This window comes from Phyllobates terribilis, unplaced genomic scaffold (genome assembly GCF_046119375.1).
Source record: "Phyllobates terribilis strain yellow unplaced genomic scaffold, ASM4611937v1 Scaffold_11__3_contigs__length_659146591, whole genome shotgun sequence".
Lineage (NCBI taxonomy): Eukaryota > Metazoa > Chordata > Amphibia > Anura > Dendrobatidae > Phyllobates > Phyllobates terribilis.
In genome coordinates this window covers 526,676,778-526,700,614 of record NW_027362771.1, presented here as the reverse complement: position 1 = coordinate 526,700,614, position 23,837 = coordinate 526,676,778, and the positions used below count along the sequence as shown (strand labels likewise).

The 23,837-nt window shown below is 41.7% G+C and overlaps 1 protein-coding gene across 4 annotated transcripts in view; it reads right to left on the bottom strand.

The window, feature by feature from the left end:
* Positions 1 to 226: 226 nt before the first annotated feature.
* The window catches only part of CNNM4 (cyclin and CBS domain divalent metal cation transport mediator 4), a 50,989-nt gene continuing 27,378 nt past the window's right edge, over positions 227 to 23,837 (bottom strand). The window contains exons 4-9 of one of the 4 annotated variants that reach the window (XM_073653688.1): positions 22,348 to 22,485; positions 21,527 to 21,696; positions 19,712 to 19,811; positions 19,540 to 19,590; positions 13,823 to 13,998; positions 227 to 4,296 (exon numbers count right to left, since the gene is read on the bottom strand). In XM_073653688.1, the coding sequence (XP_073509789.1) occupies positions 4,108 to 4,296; positions 13,823 to 13,998; positions 19,540 to 19,590; positions 19,712 to 19,811; positions 21,527 to 21,696; positions 22,348 to 22,485 (824 nt within the window). In that variant the 3' untranslated portion in view covers positions 227 to 4,107. The remainder of the gene's footprint in view (positions 4,297 to 13,822; positions 13,999 to 19,539; positions 19,591 to 19,711; positions 19,812 to 21,526; positions 21,697 to 22,347; positions 22,486 to 23,837) is intronic. The other 3 variants (XM_073653689.1, XM_073653690.1, XM_073653691.1) reach the window with 3 other exon arrangements.

The following is a 23,837-nucleotide window of genomic DNA, read 5'->3' as shown; positions in this document are numbered from 1 at the left end:
GTGGCACCCAAGAGGGCCAGAAGCAGGGTGATATCAAGCCATATCTCATAAGGTGAGGGAAGCTGAAGATCGTCAGATCCCTGCATGACTAGCTGACATACCAGACACGGACAGACCCGTCCATACAAAAAGTGGACAGACCCGTCACAGCAGTCATCTCAGCCATACGCCCCAATCTACACAGTGCAGACACCACACGTACAGAATGGCTCCGACAACAGAACAATTAAATAATAAACTCTTTAATAATTAAACAATTTATATATTTACAATCATCGTAAATCATACACACTTTATTTTCCACCCACCACCCCTTCCGAGGGTAAAGAAAACAGGGAAAAAGAAATTAAAACCAAAACCATTTCCCTTCTTCTGGAACTCTGTAAACAGGTGAAGATTTTAATTCCAAAATTCTGCTTGGCTTCCAGTCCCTGAGCAAGAAGGATCCGATCCTGAGATCTCCCGCACAGCAGCGAAGGCTCCCGCAGCAGACGGCGTATGGCTTGTGCGCATTACTAGTTTCCACATTAGTACTTGCAGCCACCGATCAGACCACGGCTTTCATATCCCAAACCAGGCTAATAAAAGCCGGAATCTGATTAATATGGGCAACCATTCTGTGTTTTATAGGCCTATTTTTCCTTTTTAAAAAGAGGGTCTCCCGAGCTACAAGAGGAATCCAAAAAAAGATTAGAGAAACACTTTAAATGTATGATCAGTGCAGGGTCCTACACTGGTTATGAAACAGAGTGCCCCCAAGTTTTACTGAACAAGTGCTACTGCTCTATTTCATTATTAAGGGACTGATGGAGATCTTGGTTCCATAATACTGAATAGAGCAGTGGGGCACATACATGGCCACCAAATACAATGGAGAGGGGGTTACAGGACCACTGCTCTCATGAAAGATCCAATGATGTAACAATAATCGCCCACCCGATTCACGAGTATACCGCTAAGATGCCGCTCTGTTCCATCAAAGCCTCCTCTGTGTACAATGACACTTTGGTGCTTCTTCAATGGTGAGATCAAGATGGACACACACTCCAGACAGCATGCACGCGTATAGGTGGGTCTGCAGAGAACGTGAAGGCTGAGGGTGCAGGTGTGCTGATCGGGGAAGGGAAATAAGCCAACGGTAGAGGAGTCTGATAGCAAGTCATCTCCTGAGAACAAAAGAATTGGGCCTGTGCGAGTCCATAGCCCCCACCCTCCCATACAAGATAGAGGTTTCATCTGGTTATGCCAAAATATGTGGGTTTGGCCGCCACCATCAAGTGTGTGCCCACGCCTACAGCCGCTACCATCAAGTGTGTGCCCACGCCTACAGCTAGTACCATCAAGTGTGTGCCCTAGCCTACAGCTAGTACCATCAAGTGTGTATGCTCACCTTACAGCTAGTACCATCACATGTCTGCCAAACCTACTGCCGCCACCATCAAGTGTATGCCCACTCTACAGCCGCCACCATCAAGTGTATGCCCAACCAGCCCAGCCTACGGCTAGTATTAGGAAGTGTGCCCAACCTACAGTTGCCACCATGACGTGTATGCCAACCTACAGCTGCTACTATAATGTGTATACTTAGCTGAAGGTGTGCCAGGCCGTGTGCACAATCGGCTGGTATCAGGCAATAGAATAAGATGTGCACAATGCCAGCCAATCATGCACACGTATAAGTCATTATATAGAGGGTGTACAGTCCTCAGCACCACTCTCCGCCCAAAAATGAAGTGAGCAACACACCAAACAACCCCTTCAAGTGATAATTCCCAGAGTATTGCCACTATATGGAAGACCACGGGCCGTACATGTAAAACGTGTGTGATATTTTATTGTATGTGACTAGAGATGAACAAAAATTCAAAAGGACCTTAGTCCAAGCGATTCGGTCAGTATTCCGTTACCTGTGGACTGGAGCCCCAGCGAGCCTCCTCCTATCTGCAGGCACCCATGGCTCCTCTTAATCAGCTGGCTTGGTGAAACGTCATGTGTGTGTCAGGCCAGCTAATCAAAAGAGGAGCCATGGGTGCCGACAAGTAGGAGGAGGTTGGCAGGGGCTCCCGTCCACAGGTAACAGAATACTAATCTGGTCTCTTGACCAAGGCCCCGCAAATTTATACACTCTCCTATACGTGACCATTTATTTTATTGCTCATTACACTTGTGGTGGATAACAGTCTTATCAAAAATGTACCATTTCTGTGATGCTAGAATTAGACAATCGTTCCAATCAAGACAAAAACAAGTGGACAATAGTAAAAAAAAAAATCCAGTGCCAACTTCAGTAAATGTGCATAGCCCGCTCCCGCAGTTAAGTTCCCACCCTTTTCCTATAAGTGCAGTTTGTGCCCACTTCACCCTCACTTTAATTAAGCATTAGATGGCTGTCGGCTGAACGAAGATTCAACTAACCTTCCCATACACAGGAGCACTCGTTTGGGCGAGCGCTCCTTTGTTTCTTATTATAAAGCCGACAACTAATATCTCTACTGGCAGCTCATCTCCAGAACAAAGAGCTCAGCAGATCAATATCTCTGACCCAGTCGGCCTGCGCCCCCATACATATTAGACAGTCTGTTAACGAAGGAGGTGTAAGTTACCCGTCCTGATTTGGAAGTTGCCTAAAGCCAAACTGCAGATCTACCCAAGCAAGAAAAACCGCTACAGCAGGTTCAGAGATGTGGCTGTGATACAAACTTTTCCTCCGAACATATGGTGAATTTGACAGACACGCCATCATTGATGCCCCCTTACAAGTACCATTTAAAAAAAGATGATCTAGTCGGTATACCTAAAAATAAAATGTCTGTACACGTGTCATTGTACACAGACAAAACAGACTCCGGTTTAAAATAGATCTGCAAGCAAAGCTTGTCGTTACACCCGACCGTATGATTTTTCTTTATGTCGCACCTTACTGCAATGTTATGTGTATGATGGACACTAAAATATAATAGTTAAAAAACATTCCCATTTTTGCATCAAAGTAAAATAGGCAATGCAGGGCTGCAACAAGACAAGCGGTCATGGGATATAAATACGTAGCACAACAATATACAGTGTGTGCTCCATACCATATCTATGGAGAGGCGTCAGTCTGGTGCTCCAGGGTTGGAGTAATACACTCGATTTATAATCTATACGACGTGGTGCCACAGCTCCAATGGGCACAGTAAGCTATAATTATAGGGCATGGTGGGGGAGGGTTGTCTTGTAAACTTGTAAAAGGAGCGTATGGAATAGTTTCTGTCTCAGGCACAGACACCGTCCATACTGCCCTGCGATATCAGCAATGTGAATAGTTACCAACAGATCCCAAACATTGGTCAGTAATGCAGATTCCCTTACACAACACTGGTGGTAAATGAAGGCTTTCTTCACTGCCCGGTTATCTACCCAGAGGCATAATCCCGGCACAAATAAAGCTTCACCAACACTGATGGAAAAGTGGCAAGAACAATTTTTACCAATACCGTTAAATAGCTTATTGATAAAGACTCCTTGTTTTATCGTATAATATGGAGTCCTGGATACTAAAACTGCTTGAGATCACAGGAATCAGAAATACCACCCGGGTAACTTGGCAGAAGCTACAGTAATCAAAGTCAAGACCACCACTCATATAATAGACAGTAAGTGGGGGTGGTGGAAGAACGGGCAATTTGTGGGCATGAAGCCCACATAAAAAAGGAAGACTGAATGCTACCCATTCCCCGCAGGAAGACAAACAAATCGACCCCCTTATTTAGAGTTGGGGGGGTCTCCAGTGCACATGTAGAAATCCTTCCCTGAGTTGATGCTTGCCCCAGCATCACGCTATTCCCAAATTATTGCAGAGCCTTGATCTGCCAGATCTCCTTTGGTAGCCATGAAATCTCTGGTGTAGATCGGTATTCGCTGCAGAAGATCAGATAAATGACGGAGGACTAGTCAGATGTGAAGAGGGCCTCCCAAGTTTTCTGGCAGTCAGTTATGTTTGACCCTAGGAAGATAAAGCTTGGCATGCAGTGTATTGCCGCTCTGTGTCCAGTCAGATATTGCAAACGGTTTGTCTAAACGGATGGAGTACTGGCCGAGCCGCGCTCCGTCAGCACCGATGCGCTGTCAAACCGCGTTGTGATGCAAGCTGTGCTGAGAGTTCCTTTGGTTCAGAAGACTGGTTGTTTCATCCACCAAAACCTCGCTGCGCTCCGACAAGGAGTTGTCAGGTTTGTGGTTTCCTCCCTCGGGAGACTGTGGACTACTGTCCATACGGGAAGACAACAGGGCACCTTGGTACTGTTCTCTGGTGATCTGAAAAAAAAAAAGCGGCAACCATCACTAATAATCCGGGGTACCACGTAAACCCACCGACTCCCATCTACCCAGCCGCAGCTCAACGGACACAGCCACCCCGAAGTAACTGCTTCAGGTCATCAGTTGCTGTGTACGGCCTTGTGCACACGTTAACTATTTGCAGTGGACATCTCTGCACCAAAAACGTGTCTATTGGCAGAAAAACTATAAAGTGTGTGCAGTTTTGCATGCGTTTTGTTTTATGCATTTTTTCCCCCATTCATTTGAACGGATCAAAAACACGGTAAAACACTGTGGATTTGAAGGTGTTTCCATTCTGCAGCTTTTCAATATTTTTCAAAGAAAAAAATTCAGACAGACAATCATTTTCCTAATACTGTAAAACGCATTTTTTTGCGGCAAAATCACAACCTGTGAACAAGCCCTAAGTGACTAGAATTGCTGCCTTTATAATGGATAGGAACTCAAGTAGCTAAAAACTGGCAACAGACAGATCCTTAACCCCTTTACCCCCGAGGGTGGTTTGCACGTTAATGGCCAGGCCAATTTTTACAATTCTGACCACTGTCACTTTATGAGGTAATTACTCTGGAACGCTTCAACGGATCCCCCTGATTCTGAGATTGTTTTTTTCATGACATATTGTACTTCATGATAGTGGTAAAATTTCTTCGATATCACTTGCATTTACTTGTGAAAAAAACACAGAAATTTGGTGAAAATTTCGCAATTTTCAAACTTTGAATTTTCATGCCCTTAAATCAGAGAGATATGTCACCCAAAATAGTTAATGAATAACATTTCCCACATGTCTACTTTACATCAGCACAATTTTGGAACCAACATTTTTTTTGTTGTTAGGAAGTTAAGGGTTAAAAGTTGACCAGGGATTTCTCATTTTCACAACAAAATTTACAAAACCATTTTTTAGAGACCACATCACATTTGAAGTCACTTTGAGGGGTCTATATGACAGAAAATACCCAAAAGTGACACCATTCTAAAAACTGCACCCCTCAAGGTGCTCAAAACCACATTCAAGAACTTTATTAACCCTTCAGGTGCTTCACAGGAATTTTTGGAATGTGGAAGAAAACAATGAACATTTAACTTTTTTCACAAAAACTTTACTTTAGACCCAATTTTTTTTTATTTTCGCAGGGGTAACAAGAAAAAATGGACCCCCAAAATTAGTTGTGCAATTCCTCCTGAGCACACTAATACCCAATATGTGGGGGAAAACCACTATTTGGGCACACGGTAAAATTTGCTTATATAATTAACAGACGCCATGTTGCGTTTGGGGAGCCCCTGATGTGGCTAAACAGTGGAAACTCCCCACAAGTGACAATTTTGGAAACTAGACCCCTTAGGGAACTTATCTAGATGTGTGGTGAGCACCTTGAACCACCAGGTGCTTCACAGAAGTTTATAACATTGAGCCATAAAAATAAAATTTTCACATTTTCCAACAAAAATGTTTTTTTCAGCCTCCAATTTTGCATTTTCATAAGAGTAAAAGGAGAAATTGCACCATGCAGTTTGTTGTGCAATTTCTCCTTAGTAAGCATATACCCCATATGTGAGGGAAAACCACAGTTTGGGCGCACGGCAGAGTTCGGAAGGAAAGGAGAACCATTTGACTTTTTGAATGTAAAATTTGCTTGAATAATTAGCGGACGCCATGTTGCGTTTGGAGAGCCCCTAATGTGCCTAAACAGTGGAAACCCCCCACAAGTGACACCATTTTGGATACTAGACTCCTCAAGGATTTTATCAAGGGGTATAGTGAACATTTTGAACCCAGAGGTACGACAGAATTTGATAACATTAGGTCATCATATTTAATAAGTTGTCATTAGTCTTGAGCGCAAGTGCTCGCTACTTGAGATTGCATCGGGTACGCACCATGTATCACGGGTGCTCAAGTGACATGCTCGAGTCCCCGCCCCGCATGTTTCACGGTTATTAGACACCCAGGATCGCTCGTGCATGGCAGGCAATCCCCGCAAGGTTTTTTTGTCTGTATAAGAGCTGAAAAACATATAGGGCGAAGACTCGAGCATGTCACTCGAACACCCGCTATACTCGGTGCATACCCAAGCACCAAATGCAAACTCAAGTAGCGAACACTTGCGCTCAACACTAATCGCCATATCGTCAACATTTTTTTTTCCTTTACTTTTGAAAAAACCCTAACCTCAGCACTTATTTTGTACGCAGTTCCTCGTGCGGTATAAGTGATTAGATGACTTTATTCTTCGGGTCCGGTGTGATTACAGCGATACCAGATTGATATCGGGTTTTTAGGCTTGACAGCTGTCACACACTATGTCAGGGACTCCACAGCGACGACACAGGGGAGCTCACGCAATATCTCGCTGTTGCCGTTACTGTCACGGATTTGTCACGAGCACACGACCCAGACTACTCACTCCTTAGGTATCGGCGTCACACCTCTGGATTCCAATGCATAGAATATGTGTTTACGCCCCCGTACTGTCACTGTCAGCTTCAAGATAACCTGATCATTAATATTATTCGCTGCCACCACCGTCCAGATTTGAAATATAATACAGGCCTGGACGGATGCCTGCGTTTTGGAAACGTATATGGCTTCGAGGGAGGGAACGATTACAGGACAAAAAAAGAAACAGAACTATTAAATTTTAGATTTAATCCAAAAGGGAGGAAGTGTTTAGGAAAAATATATAAGGATGTTACAAAGGAGACATTGAAATACATAAGCAGTTACACAAAATAATAAAGATTAAAGAGGAAACTTACGCTATACAGTTCGCAGGGACGAATCAGCATAGGTGGAGGGGAGACGCTCCACTTAAACTGTTATTGTAAAGGGTCCTCCGTTATGATAGACATATACTCCCGGACAAAACACGGCTCCAGCCTCAGCAAACCATTTTATGCTGAAGGGAGAGACCCCACCCTCCCTGGGATGACATCACAGGGGCTGGGCTCCAGCTTGCAAAATTTATTAAAACTCTAACTTCTGGGATAGCTTATTGCTAGTTTATCCCAGAAGCCTAAAAGTGTTAACATATTTTACCTTCATTTAGAGACCACACATGGCATAGATGCAGTCTGCTATTCTGGTGTTTTTGCGCTACTGCTCTACGAAGAATTTTTCAGCAACAGAAAAATATCTCTATCATTCCCTAGCTGATCCTACCCCTAAAAATATGGGTCCCGTTCTTGTCGGACGTATGGAACTTACAATATTTCGTTTTCGGCTCCGGAGTGCCTGGAGATTTCTTTTTGAAGCTCGAGAAGCAAGATTCCACAGTTACACGAAAATTATTGCAAGCCTGCATTTTAATCACCCCCTACATCTTCCAGGGGTAATCTGCTCGCATTTTAAGTAGGCTGGTGGCACCTTTCTGGCCAGCATTTGTGTACTGACCAAAAGGGGAAAAAAAGGCAGGTGGGGGGGGGGGGCACTACTTTCAATATTCCGCAATATTTCCCACTATTCTTCGGGTCAGTATGTTTACAACGGTACCACATTTATATATTTTTTTATGTTTTGGCGCTTTTACACAATAAAAACTACTTTATAGAAAAAAAATTGTTTTTGCATCACTTTATTCTGAGAGCTATAACTTTTATTTTTCGGCCGTTGGAGCTGTGTGGCGGCTTGTTTTTTGCGGGACAAGATGACGTTTTCAGCTATACCATTTTTATTTACATTCGTCTTCTTGATCGCATTTTATTCAACTTTTTGTTTGGCGTTACGATAAACCATCATTTTTTGCTTGTTTGTTTTTACCGTGTTCACTGAAGGTGTTAACTAGTGGGACATTTTTATAGGTTAGGTCGTTCCGGACACGGGGATACCAAATGTGTGCACTTTTATTGGTTTATTTTTTTTTTTCATAATATTTATGGGTACAGTATATTCTTATTTTTTGGGGATTATTTTTTTCATTTTTTTATATTTTTACAATCCCCCCCCACCCACACTTTCTGACACTTATGGAACTTTTATACTTTGTCCCACTATGGGACTTTCACTTTTTACATTCTGATCAGCTGTATAGCATAGAGAGCAGCAGTATCACTGTGCTATGCAGACTGTCAGCGCTGCACAGGAAGAAGTTACTTTGGTCGCACACTGTGCATGACCAAAGTAAACTTCTTGCCTCCTGGTTACCCGGATGTTGTCATGACAACATCGGGTCACCATGACAACACCCGGGACCCGGCACAGACACTGCGGGACGCTGGAGAGGAGGTGAGTATTGGCGCTTACCTCCCCACTTGCTCCCGCAATGCTGTGATCAACTTAGATCGCAGCATTGTGGGGGTTAATGTGCAGGGAGCTGTGCGGGACTGCTCCTTGCATGTAGCACCGGGTGTCAGCTGTGAGAACCAGCTGACACCTGGCGGCGATTGCGCCCGCACAGCCTGTGTGCTGGCGAAATCGCCAGGGCGTACTAATACGTTTCTGGCCCATAAGGCCTAGGGCGCAGATACGCATTAGTACACCTTGGGCTGGAAAGGATTAAAGGGGGTTTTCCCATGATCAAAGTTAATTTTAAAGTTGTAATCAATAGATCCTGGAATGATAATTTTCACAATTGGATGTTTAAATAAAATGTTCCTGTGCTGAGATAATCTTATAAATGTGTCCCTGCTGTGTACTGTGTAATGGCTGTGTCTGACCCAAAAGAGTATACAGACATTATTGCACGGGATCACAGCTGATTTTTTATGTGAGATAAAACATTTCCTTGCCCATTTTTTAATAAAATGTTTTACTTCAAAGAAGGAATCAGCTGTGATCCCCTGCTGTAATGTCTGTATACTCTTGTTTCCTCCCGTGCCCAGGAGCTGTGATATGATCAGACCATGACCCTGTACGGTCAGACACAGCCATTACACAGTACACAGCAGGGGCACATATATAAGATTATCTCAGCACAGGAACATTTTATTTAAACATATCCAATTGTGGAAGTTATTATCATTCCAAGTTGTACTGATTACAATGGACTTTGTTCATGATTAAACCACTCTAAAGACGACCAGGTGAAAAGCGGACAGTTTTGGCTCTGATTTTATTCCTGCTGCTCGTCTGAACATTCTGCTTTCTGATTCCTAAAAGTCCTTTGTGTGGTTCCAGAGATAAGGACCTTTTTATTTAGTGCTGAAACTGACCTGCCATTATTATTCTCCAGGTCATTACGAGTTTGTAGACACCAAACATGTATAGGTTATTTTTTATTTAAGTGGTGAAAACAAAAAAACAAAGTTTGCTTTAAAAAAAAATAATAATAAAAAAAAAAAAAAGCGCCATTTTCCGATCCACCTGCGGCTGTTAACCAGTTAAATGCCGCTGTCAATCTCTGACAGTGGCATTTAACAGCGCCGCGCCAGAATCGCGGCATTAGCCCCGCCATCGGTGACCCAGTCATGTGATCGCCGGTCACCGATGGGTGGGCATGACAACCCGGGGTCTGCAGCAGACCCCTGTGATTGTCATGTCTCGTTTGCTATGAACGCCACCCAGTGGTCGGCGCTCATCGCAAGTGAGCATTTCTGCTACACAGAGGCGATCTGCTCATCGCCTTTGGGTAACAGAGCTGATCAGATAACTGCAGCTTCTATTGAAGCCTACAGAAAGTGGAAAAAAATGTTTTTAAAAATATATATATAAAAAAAAAAAAAAAAAAAAAAAAAAAAAGAAGTTTAAATCACCCCCCTTTCGCCAGATTCAAAATAAAATAAAAATTCCACATACACATTTGGTATCGCCACGTTCAGAATCGCCCGATCCATCAATATAAAAAAAGACTTAATCCGATCGGCAAACGGCGTAACGAGAAAAAAAATTCTAAACGCCAGAATTACTTTTTTTTGGTCATCGCAACATTGAAATAAAATGCAATAATGGGCGATCAAAACATCAGATCTACCCCAAAATAGTATCAATAAAAACATCAGCTCGAAGAGCAAAAAATAAGCCTTACCCGGCCTCTGATCCCGAAAAATGGCGCTTTTTTTAAGCAAACTTTGTATTTTTGTTTTCACCACTTAAATAAAAAACAACCTATACATGTTTGGTGTCTATGAACTCGTAATGACCTGGAGAATAATAATGGCAGGTCAGTTTCAGCATTCAGTGAATGTGGTGAAAAAAAAAAAAAAAAAAACAACCGTGAAATTGCATTTATTTTTTTTATTATTATTTTTTTTGCAATTTCACCCACTTGGAATTTTTTTTCCCCCCGTTTTCCAGTACACGTTAAGGTAAAACCAGTGATGGCGTTTAAAAGTACAACCTGTCTCGCAAAAAATAAGCCCTCACATGGCCATACTGACCAAAAAATAAAAAGGGCTATGGCTCTGGAAAGAAGGGGAGCAAAAAATGAAAACGCAAAAACCCAAGGTCGTTAAGGGGTTAGCAATCCTTTCAAGGCTGCGGTTCTCCCGGTTACTTGTGCACCTTTTTCTACCACACTTTTTCTTTCCACTCAACTTTCCGTTAATATGCTTGGATACAGCACTCTGTGAACAGCCAGCTTCTTTAGCAATGACCTTTAGTGGTTTACCCTCCTTGTGGAGTGTGTCATTGACTGCCTTCTGGACATCTGTCAAGTCAGCAGTCTTCCTCATGATTGTGGAGCCTACTTAAACAGACTAAGGGACCTTTTTAAACACTTAGGAAGCCTTTGCAGGTGTTTTCTGTTAATTATTTTACTTTACCGAGATAATGACTTTTGTGTTTTCATTGGCTGTAAGCCATAGTCATCAACATTAACAGAAATAAACAGTTGAAATAGATCACTCTGTGTGTAATGAATCTATATAATATATGAGTTTCACTTTTTGTATTGAAGAACTGAAATAAATAAACTTTTTGATATTCTAATTTTCTGAGATGCACCTGTATAGGCCATGCAATGCTCCTCCACTACATTGAAAAGGGTGCAATCCACAGTCATAATAGAAACTGACAAATAAAAAATTTCTTAAATAGCTCAGTATATACAGCACCTGACACTGGATTTCTTAAAGGTTTAGGGTTACACAAGGACACAGTATAAAACATGGATAGGGAGAGGGAGGCCTACTTTTGCATTTCTCGCACCTTAAGTCACAGTGGATAGTAACTATTTCTGTGCAGTAAATTGCACAAGAGCTACATTTATACAGCCATTTTCCAAGCAAATTAGCACTAGGCAAAGGCTGTCAGCTTGTAATGCATCACCGCCCTGGTAATAGCAAGCAAAGGGCAAAATACAGCAAGAATGGGGCTCAGCAGGTGGATAGTCCGACACTACTGCACGAGCATGGACGCGGAGAGAACCGCTGGTCATATGTCTGACCATTTAGGAATGACATTGTGGACCAGTACTCAAGTTCCTTAAAGTGAAGCAGTCAGCAGAAAATGATCTAATGTCTACAATCAGGTTTTTGTCTCAAATGTATTTAAATATTTTTGCCAATTTTTTTTTTTTTGTCACTTCCTAAACTGTGAATTTTGATTAGTGGGGAGGGGATGGGGGGAGGGGATGGGGGGAGAGGTCCAGACCTGGACTCCCACTGACCTGCAGGCAATGCAAGTGGATATATATTAAAAAAATATATATACAAATTAAACTATTTACCCTTTCACCACCTTGAGTTTTTCAGTTTTTGTTTTTTTGCCCCTTCTCCCCAGAGCCATAACTTTTTTTATTTTTCCATCAATATAGCCTTATGAAGGCTTGTGTTTTTTTTTTCGCAGGACAAGTTGTACTTTTCAACGACACCATTGATTTTACCATATGGTGTACTGGAAAAAAAATGAAATTGCAAAAAAAAGTGCAATTCCACAATTTTTTTTTTTTTTTGTATTACCATGTTCAGTAAATGCTAATACTGACCTGCCATAATGATTCTCCAGGTCATTACGAGTTCGTAGACACCAAACATCTATAGGTTCTTTATTATTTAAGTGGTGAAAAAAAATCCTAAATTTGCAAAAAAAAAAATGTCGCCATTTTCCCAAGACCCGTAGCGTCTCCATTTTTCAGGATCTGGGGCCGGGTGGGTGCTACTTTTTTGCGCACCAAGCTCACGTTTTTTTTAATGACACCATTTTGGGGTATATACGATCTTTTGATTGCCTGTTATTACATTTTATTGCAATCTTGCGGCGACCAAAAAAAATGTAATTCTGGAGTTTTGATTACTTTCTTGTTACGCTGTTTACCGATCGGATTAATTATTTTTATATATTGATAGATCGGGCAATTCTGAGTGCGGCGATACCAAATGTGTATATATTTGATTTTTTTATGGTTTTATTTTGACTAGGGCGAAAGAGGGGGGTTATTTGAACTTTTTGAAATATATATAATAAATAGATATACTTTTTTTTTTTTTTTTTTTTTAACTTTTCACATGTTTCAATAGTCTCCATGGGAGACTAGAAGCTGCGATCATTCGCTAAAGTGCTCACTTGCTAGGAGTGCCGACCACTGGGCTGTGCTCATAGCATCCCAGCAATGATAACCACAGGGGTCTCCTGCAGACCCCGGGTTGTCATGCCAAACCATCTGCGACCCACGGTCATGTGACATGGGCGCCGATGGGCAAGACTAGTGACGTCCTTTCGTAGCCATGTTAAATGCCGCTGTCAGAGATAGTCAGCAGCATTTAACATGTTAACAGCCGCGAGTGGATTGCGATTCCACCTGTGGCTGTTAGGGGCACATGATCAGATCAGCTGTGGTGTCCCCGGAAAGGTGCAGAGGCTCATCGTCGGAGCCCGCAAATTAGAGGGGGATGCGACCTTGAACGTACTCATACGTCCAAGGTCGTTAAGGGGTTTTCCCACAAACAAAAAGTTAATTTTATTCACTAGATCTTGGAATGAATAAAAGGTCCGCAATAGGAAGCGATTAAATAAAATGTTCCTGTGCTGAGATAATCTTATAAATGTGCCCCTGCTGTGTACTGTGTAATGGCTGTGTCTGACCGTGCAGGAACATGGTCTGATCATACCACATCTCCTGGGCAGGGGGGGAAGCAAAAGAGTATACAGACATTACAGCAGGGGATCACAGCTGATTCTTTTTGTGAGGTAAAACATTTCTCTGCCTGTTTTTAAACAATGTTTTACCTCACAGAATCCACTGATCCCGTGCTGTCCTGTCTGTATACTCTTTTGCGTCCTTGTGCAGATCAGCCCACTCCTCTGTACCCGGCACTACATCCCTGCCGTCCACAACCGGGGGACGACATAACATGACTTTTGCAGATCAGCCGCAGACTTCATCTGAGCAAAAAAAGCCAACTCGGATGGAATATGGAGTTTGAAAGCTGCAGCGGTCCCTTACCAGGGGGAACAGTACAGCGTATAAAGAGGCATTGTTGCCTTATATGAGAATCCATTTTGTTATCCACATTCAGAAAATGGAAGTTGGTGGACAATGCCTTTAACACGTAGATGTCTGTCCTGCACGCACCTGAGAACAGAACGGTCATGTCACTCTCTATCAATAACGACACCCACCTTTACATACTGCAGGTCGCCGAGGGCTCGCACGCTGAAGTCCGCCGTGTACTGCGCCTGGGTGCTGAGCTGGGTGTTGCTGCCACTTATGGTAGAGGACATGGAGTCTGAACGTTCATGGCTCAGAGACGTAGACCGGTTCAGGCTGCCCATATGAGATGGGGAGCGCAGCTCTGCTGTCACATGGGGAAAGGAGATGGACATCGGTAACAATGTCATACATACCGCAAGAAAGATTATTTTTATTCAATTTCAGTATAAAAAAACAAGAAAAACCTCTAGTTAAGGTAAAGCTACACCTGACGTGTGCCCATCAGGTCACCCAAATCAGAATTTATAGGCGTCCATACTGTGCCTAGTATCCAACTGAACAGGACAATTCGGAGGATGAGCCGATATCTGCCGGTCGGGTGGGCCAGGCTGGGAGCCAAATATGGCAGGGCTGTGCCCGAGAGAGGATGGACAGGCCGGCTCCTGGGACATGACCAGAACCTCCGACTGACAGCTTCATCCACGAGATTCCGCATTAAATAGCGACCGAGGCTTCTAAACAGTTAGAAAAGGGGGCTCCCTGTCACCCCCCATGCAACGCGATCCCAGGGTGCAAGCGCGTTGCTATGGAAACTGGAGGCCATTACATCCCAACACATCCTAAATCTCAGATCCTGACGAAGGACAGACAGGAATAAAGTGCAGCAGTCTGTTATATAGTGATCATATCTTAGGGTCCCCTTACAAGATTAAATATTCTGAGGGGGAAAAAACAAACAAACACCTTTTGCCAAAATGAAACGGTGCCAAAATAGCAGTTTTTGTGAATTCCCTCTAATCCTTCATCCACACACAAAATGAATGATCTTCATAACAAAAGTTGACAGCGTTATGCTGCATGTGTAATTCTGTAAACATTTGTTTTGTTTTTTTTAAAACCCAATTCTGGAATTTATTTTTATTTTATCTTGCCTCCAAAAATAAAATATTATGAAAAAAAAAAAAAAAATATGGATCAATGAAAACTACAATACAGTTCACAAAAATCAGTCCCTCACATAGCTGTCAACACAAAACAACAAAAAACATACAATTGGTATGAAAAAAAAGGGGTGGGGGGGAGCCACTGTGTCCTAAAAAAGTCCAAAATAGCAGGGTCCTTAAAGGGTTGAGCCACGACAAATAAACACATGAAAAAATGTAATTCCCTATTCTACCAGATGAGGGCAGTATATACAGTTATTTGAAAAAAAAAGTTTATTACCTCAAAGGTTTCAGGAAATCAAAACAAATCATATAGGGACCTAATATTAAAATTTAACCTTTAATAAAAATATTGCTAAAAAGGTCATGCTATGACATGAACACAAACACCCAAAATGTGAAATTATCTCAAAGCAAACTATAAAACTTAAAACCAAATCCGATTGCTGTATATAAACCTTTTGATGACCCCTGTATGCCCCTATTTCTCTCCCCTTCCTACCAGCGGAGGTTGGCACCCTATGGGGAAAGCGTTGTGGTGCCCCAGCACCTCGGTGGCTGTCCCTCAAATGTACTAAATTCCCTTACTAGATAAATTGACACTTAACAGTAAAGCATAACGGGAGCCAGTACTTCTAGACAGAGATCACACCTGGCATACTGAGGGTAGGTTAATATCCTTGGCAGTCCTATAGGAACTTGGCTAATTTTCTATCCTTGATTACTTAATACTTTGTCAATAGATCTCAGATCTATTTAAATTACTCATGGACCGTCTCCCCCCACCTTCACCACCTCTTTTCACCTCCCCACCCGTCTACCTCTTCTTTCCCGTTCCCCTTTTGTTAAGATTCAATGACTCCATTTATCTTCGAGTCTATTTAGTTGAATTTCTCTTACATTGTCACAACTTATAAAAATATGAAAAAATATGGAATCATCTACTCAGCCTTCACTGTTTTTACATGTTATCCCACCACATCTATCTCTGTGATTTAATTGTAAGATGCCTTTGTCTTTTTGCTTCACAAATTAGGGCATGACTGGTTATATATGCATGTCAATGGTTCTTACTTAACTGTCTTTATTTTTTGATTCCTAATAAACAAAACATTGAAAATAAAACTAAGGGTAGGTTAATAATGCAGCAAAACAATTTAGATATAAATCACATGTAAATAATCAATGGCCGGAGATAATAATAGCCCCCTATTTGGAGAGTACCAGTCTATTCATGATCACATTAATGACCATTTAGATGTACATTACATTAACATCGATAAAGTGCACAGTGCAAAATTCAAGTTTTTCAGGATATTAAATGACTGATCAACCATGCACACAGTTAAATGGCTAAACAACCAAATAGGGTTTATACTGATATTCAGATGTCTTGTATAGGCAGAATAGCAAGCAAAACTCTGGTAAACCTTCCCCTGCTAAATGCATAATCATATGCACTATTGGCCACAGGGTTGCCATCCCCAGCTAATGGGGGGCGTTCCCATACCACCCATGCTTCGCTGTATTACCACAAAGGCTCCAATTTACCTATATACAGATTTATTCTGGACACATTATCATATTGGCTCCCTGTTCTAATTTATGTAATGTGGACCTGTATCCCGATGTTATTAATCAATTTTCACTCTTTGTTTCATTGCAGCCATTTGGTAAATTCTAAAAAGTTCATTTTTTTCTCATTAATGTACACTCTGCACCCCATCTTGACTGAAAAAAACAGAAATGTAGAAATGTTTGCAAATTTATTAGAAAAGAAAAACTGAAATATCACATGGTCTGCCATTCTTCCTTGCAGATCCTCTCCAGTTCCGTCAGGTTGGATGGTGAACGTTGGTGGACAGACATTTTCGGGTCTCTCCAGAGATGTTCAATTGGGTTTAGGTCAGGCCTCTGGCTGGGCCAGTCAAGAATGGTCACAGAGTTGTTCTGAAGCCACTCCTTTGTTATTTTAGCTGTGTGCTTAGGGTCATTGTCTTGTTGGAAGGTGAACCTTCGGCCAAGCCTGAGGTCCAGAGCACTCTGGAAGAGGTTTTTAACCAGGATATCTCTGTACTTGGCTGCATTCATGTTTCCTTCAATTGCAACCAGTCATCCTGTCCCTGCAGCTGAAAAAGACCCCCATAGCATGATGCTGCCCCCACCATGTTTCACTGTTGGGATTGTATTGGGCAGGTGATGAGCAGTGCCTGGTTTTCTCCACACATACCGCTTAGAATTATCACCAAAAAGTTCTATCTTCATCTCATCAGACCAGAGAATCTTATTTCTCATAGTCTGGGAGTCCTTCATGCGTTTTTGAGCAAACTCTATGCAGGCTTTCATATGTCTTGCACTGAGGAGAGGCTTCCATCGGGCCACTCTGCCATAAAGGCCCGACTGGTGGAGGGCTGCAGTGATAGTTGACTTTATGGAACTTTCTTCCATCTCCCTACTGCATCTCTGGAGCTCAGCCACAGTGATCTTGGGGTTCTTCTTTACCTCTCTCACCAAGGGTCTTCTCCCACGATTGCGCAGTTTGGCTGGACGGCAAGGTCTAGGAAGACTTCTGGTGGTCCCAAACTTCTTCCATTTAAGGATTATAGAGGCCACGGTGCTCTTAGGAACCTTGAGTAATGCAGAAATTCTTTTGTAACCTTGGCCAGATCTGTGCCTTGCCACAATTCTGTCTCTGAGCTCCTTGGGTAGTTCCTTTGAGCTCATGATTCTCATTTGGTCTGACATGCACTGTGAGCTGTGAGGTCTTATATAGACAGGTGTGTGCCTTTCCAAATCAAGTCCTATCAGTTTAATTAAACACAGCTGGACTCCAATGAAAGAGTAGAACCATCTCAAGGAGGATCACAAGGAAATGGACAGCATATGACTTAAATATGAGTGTATGAGCAAAGGGTCTGAATACTTATGACCATGTGAAATTTCAGTTTTTCTTTTTTAAATAAAATTTGCAAAAATTTCTACATTTCTGTTTTTTTGCAGTCAAGATGGGGTGCAGAGTGTACTTTAATGAGAAAAAAATGAACTTTTTAGAATTTACCAAATGGCTGCAATGAAACAGAGTGAAAAATTTAAAGGGGTCTGAATACTTTCCGTACCCACTGTATGTTCTGCACCTCATTTTGTGTTTGGTGATATAGGTCCTGGCAAAATGCCCTTGTCCAAGATGGAAGTCTCTATCCCAGACTCGTATGAGGGTTGTGACGACAGCGCTGACGTCATTTGAGGCCTGCGCAGTAGATCACATGCGTGGATCTAAAATAGCGCCGGAATCTCCGGTGTTTGGAACGCAGGTGCGTTCCAATGTGACCTATTCCTTCCGGACATGAGCAATAGTAGTGTTATATTATGCCAAAATCTCGGCGTCTGTGTTTATCTAAATGTGTGGCGAGTCATGTTATTAATTGAATACACACAGCTGCTATTTAAAGATTAATTGTAATTACATATGTGCTATATTGCTCTAATGTAGATACTGTGAATTTGTTCTGCACTTTACACTGTATCACTGTTGTAATGTAATGTATACTGTATATAATATGAATTTCTATATGAATTGCTGCTAATTAATGTTGTGATTAAGCCGCCTTAAATACTCTGCTTCATGCTTGAGAAAGGTCCCCAGTTTGGTACCGAAATGTCGCCACAGCCACATGGGCTATTAAAGAAATATATTTTTTCACTTTCTGCTTGACTGCTGCCTCCATCTTTTTTTGGATATTCTTAGGTCTGGTATGTACCTCGGGGGCTTTTTGCACCTGAGTATATTTTATATTATATTTTTTACAGAATATAAATTGAGTAGAACTGGTGAAATGAATACCAAAAAAAAAAAAAAAAAAACACTAATTCCACCAGGTCACAATTGCAACCCACTTGGAATTTGTTTTTCGCTAAGATATGGTCACATTATTGATAAAGTTAACTGGCTAGTAAATTTGGAAAAAGGCATATACCTAAAAAGAGATGCTATCTCTAAATATGACAAGATATGGGGTCTGTGGATTGATGGCTCTGGTATGACATCTAGGGAACGGAGGAGATTTCGCCTCGGCTTGCTTTGAGTTACGTTTCTATGATGCCTCAAATTAAACTTCTTTGAAAACTAATAAAAATGTTATTAGTACTTCCACAAGTTATATGTAATTGGATTGACTATTGTTACTATGTTCAAATATTTGTTCATCTAATTCTGCTGGTTTTGCAGAGCCAAGATGTTTAAATAACTGATGTTTAATGCTCCTTAAGGTTTGGGGGTGGAGAACTGTGTTTCTCTAATGTTTGGTTGTTGTTTTTTCCTTTTTTTTTTTTTTTCCTTTGTGTAAATCTATATAAAAATCAATAAAAACATTTGATTTAAAAAAAGAGATACGGTCACATGAATGCCGTCACTCAAAATTACAACTCATCCCGCAAAAAAAAAAAAAAAGTCCTCATATGGCTATAAAAGGGACAGAAAAAAAAAAAAAGAAAAAGTTATCGCACTTGAAAGAAGGGAAGTAAAAAACAAAAACAAAAACAAGAGCCCAAAAAAAGAACAAATGTGTAGACTTCATGCAGGACCCCCGCGGTTGGTTAGATTAGAGAGGAGGAGCGGGTCACTAACACCATGCAGCTGGATAGTGTTATACAGTGTAACGTATGTGGCGACATTACACTGCGCCACATTCCATACAAGCTGTGCAGGGGGCACGCGCTGGACACATGCATGCAGTCTGCTTTACCTGCTAACCTCGAAAACAGAGACCCCCTTTTAATGGAATGACGGACAGGAGCTGGGAGATGGAGGTAAGAAAAAAAAGATGGGAATATGAGGAGGAAACAAAGAATAAGGTAATGGGCAGACAAGGAGATGAGACATGTGAGCGACGCCTGGACGGCGAGGACAGCACTCACCAGTAGCTGATGGAGTACTCATGGCCATGACCCCATAGTACGAGAAGGCTCCAGACTCAAATTTCATGTTCTCCTTTCCTGCCTCAACTTCAACTTTACCCTGGAAACAAAGATAAAAAAAAAAAGGAGGATTAAATCTGTAAATAACAATGGCCCCTGAAGGGTAACTATCCTTTCATACCAAGCCTGTAGAGATGTATGGCCTTACTGACCTCACCTAACAAGTCAAACTAGTTAATATGTCCAGGAATTGTTCATTCTCATACATTGTAACTTACAGTTCACTCTTGCTGAGTGGGTGGTTTAATCTTCATTAGCATTCTACCAGCACTATAGGCGCTGGCATATTCTTTTCCTCAATTTCCAGCATGCATTATTCCTGCCATATTCCAATGGTTTGCCTGCCCAATAGCGAAAGACTCTTACGTCTGTTTGCAGTTAGAGCAGACAGAGACAGCCATTGGAGGCTGAGACCACTACAGCTCCGTCCTCTGGTGGCCGTTCTAAGGTACTGCAACTCAGCTCCCATTTAAGTGAATAAATAGTACATCTGCAGTACTAAGAATGGCCACAAACAGGACAATCACTTTATATAAAGTCACTTCTCAACCTGGAGGACCGGTCTGTTTTGCATTAGACAGGATGCTTCTATTTCAATCAACATTGCGCAATGCGCCAATTCACCTGCGGAGGTGCTGCAGGCACACTGAACACTTTCTGCCTGGTTTTCCAGCAGATTACGATTGAATGGTCAACAGAAGGACACCGGGGGGCCCAATCCTGCGCCATTTGTGTCTGTTTTTTTCCCCATTTTCATCTTTCATATTATAAATGAGTATTCAATTATTTTCTTGATGTTCGCCTGTGGGTGGGGTTGGGGGGGGGTTCAGGTGTTTCAATGATTAATTGCGACTTTTTAAAGAAGTAGGAACACTTGTGAAAATATTCTCCAGTCACCCCCACTTTGCTTGGAGTGATTTCATGTGGGTCATGTGAGAAGATCAGAAATAAGGAATCACGCAGCCACAGCCCAGACCTGAATCCAATGGAAAATGTGTAAGTGACCTGAAGAGGGCGCTGTACACAGGAGATTCCTTCACAGACTGACAGATTGGAGCTCTACAAGGAAGAGTGGGCAAAGATTCCCAATTCTAGATGTGCCATGCTGATAGACTCCCAACCAAAAAAGACTGAATGCTGTCAAAAAATGCAACAAAGTATTAGTTTAAAGGGTGTGCATAGTTATGCAACCATATTATTTTAGTTTTTTCATTTTTATTTCTCCACTCAATGATTTTTTCCAATGGATTTGTATAGATTCTAGGTGACATTAAAGGTGGAAAAAGTTCTGAAATGATTGGTATGGTATTTTAAACAGGGGTGTGAAGGATTTTTATATCCACTGTACATTAATTTTTGTGCATATTATTGCGACTCAGCAAACACAAAAAAGCCTCATGTTGCGCTATTAAAAAAGTCGCAAATAAGGTTAAAAACAAAAATTAATACAGTGTTTGATTTTCCGCAAAATTCATGAACCATGTGGACTATTTTAAAGAATTTAACATTTAAAAAAAAAAAAAATGTCAAGTCAATGACTACAGGGGTAAAAAGGGGGGCAAAAGGGACTTCTAAAATACTGAAAATAATGAATCAGCCCTGTGTGTTCTACTTATTGTAAGGGACTCCTCTAACAACTCTGAATATACAGTATATTATATTTCGACACGCACACAGACATATCAGAGAGGGATGGATACACACAGTCACACCCATCCCTCTCTATAGCCACAGATGATTTCAGTACACCCTCACCTGTAAGATCAGGATGAAGTAGTCAGCCATCTTGTTGCGCTGATACAAGTAATGCTCAGATGCCTTCTTCTCATCCTCGTTGAAATGCAGCTCTTGCACCACATCCGGATACTTGAGGAGCCGCAGAAGTGTCTTCTCCGACACCAAGGAAGGAGCAAACAAAGCCACTTCTAAGAACAAAAGGGGTTATAATGATGGGGAAACCCAATGCCGGCCATACTCATTAGATAGCTTTCGAACAATGCTTTGGCCGATCGTCACCTCAGTCGATTTATTCACGCACAGGAGAGCTCGTTCCACTGATCATTCCTTTGTTCTTTAGGAGAAGGCCATTGACTGACAGGTTGGCCGGTGACTTAGCTCAGTGAGAACAATGTGATCGGCAGTCTGAAATCAGACGTGTGATCCACATCTCTCGCGACTATCAGTCGGCCACACCACCATACACATTAGGCCACGGCCCCACTATCAGTATTTGGTCAGTAGTTTTTCTCAGGAGTGGGTGATAAATGCAGAATTGGTGACTTGTTTCTATTATACCTTTTCTCTGATTGTTCCTCACCTGGTTTTATCTCCTACTCCTGAGAAAAAATACTGACCGAATACTGACCAAATACTGATAGTGGGGCCATGGCCTTAGTGTTGGCTGGACCCGTCGATATGGGTGGGATCAGCCGACTTTAGTCTAATGTATACGGGGGCTCTAAGGCGCTGCTCACCTCTGTCTTTCTATTGAATGACAGATCAGATTTGTACAGATCAGAAGTGTCAGACTTTCTGGACTGTTGGATTTATATAATATGTACATATAGGTTATTTACCTGTGGACAAGAATCGGTGGGCAGCGAGGAGCAGCTGGGGGGAGATTTTCACTCTCAGTTCATTATCCGGATCTTTGAAAACTGAAAAATCCTTTTTGTCCTGACGACGACCAACACGTTTCTTACTGCGATTGTCGGCTGGTGGGGAGAGGAAGAATAATCAGTGGGAAAAATATTCACACAGCAAAAAGACTGACAAAAAAACACAACAGGCACAGCAGAAAAAAAAACAACTAATTAATGAATACAATTTTTAACCCCTTTACCCCCGAGGGTGGTTTGCACGTTAATGACCAGGCCAATTTTTACAATTCTGCCCACTGTCACTTTATGAGGTAATAATTCTGGAACGCTTCAACGGATCCCCCTGACTCTTAGATGTTTGTTCATGACATATTGTACTTCATGATAGTGGTAAAATTTCTTCGATATGACTATTTGTGAAAAAATGTAATATTTGCAAAAATTTTGCAATTTTCAAGATTTTAAATTTTCATGCCCTTAAAATCAGAGAGCTATGTCACACAAAATAGTTAATGAATAACATTTCCCACATGTCTACTTTACATCAGCACAATTTTGGAGCCAAATTTTATTTTTTTGTTAGGAAGTTAGAAGGGTTAAAAGTTGACCAGCGGTTTCTCATTTTTCCAACAAAATTTACAAAACTTTTTTTTTTTTGGGAACCACATCACATTTGAAGTGACTTTGAGGGGTCTCTCTGACAGAGAATACCCAAAAGTGACACCAATATAAAAACTGCACCCCACAAGGTGCTCAAAACCACATTCAAGAAGTTTATTGACCCTTCACGTGCTTCACACCAATTAATTGAACATGAAAGGAAAAAGATGAACATTTAACTTTTTTTCACTAAAATTTTACTTTAGACCCCAATTTTTTTATTTTCACAAGGGTAACAGGAGAAATTGGACCACAAAAGTTGTGCAATTTCTCCTAAGTACGCTGATACACCCAGGGCTGTGGAGTCGGAGAATCGGTGTCGGAGCCCATTTTGGTGGAGTCGGAGTCGGTATAAAATGGACCGACTCCTAAAATATATAATAAATTGGGTACAGTAGTTCGATGCAGTTTGTGGGAAATATTTTTTCAAAAGAGTTTGGGAAAGTTATGAAATGTTCTATAAATGTCTGTCCTATTCCTGATCTAAGGATCTAGACTTTTAGCTGAGATGAATCTGTGCTGCAGTAAATTTATCACTTAAACATGAGCCCTGTATGAGGGAGTCAGAGTCGGTTTCATGGAAATTGAGGAGTCGGAGGTTTGGTTTACCGAATCCACAGCCCTGGATACCCCATATGTGAGGGAAAGTCATTGTTTGGGCGCACGGCACGGTTCGGAAGGGAAGGAGCACCCTTTGACGTTTTCAACGCAAAACTGGCTGATATTGACAGCGAACCCCATGTCACGTTTGGAGAGCCCCTGATGAGCCTAAACAGTGGAAACCCCCACAATTGACCCCATTTTGG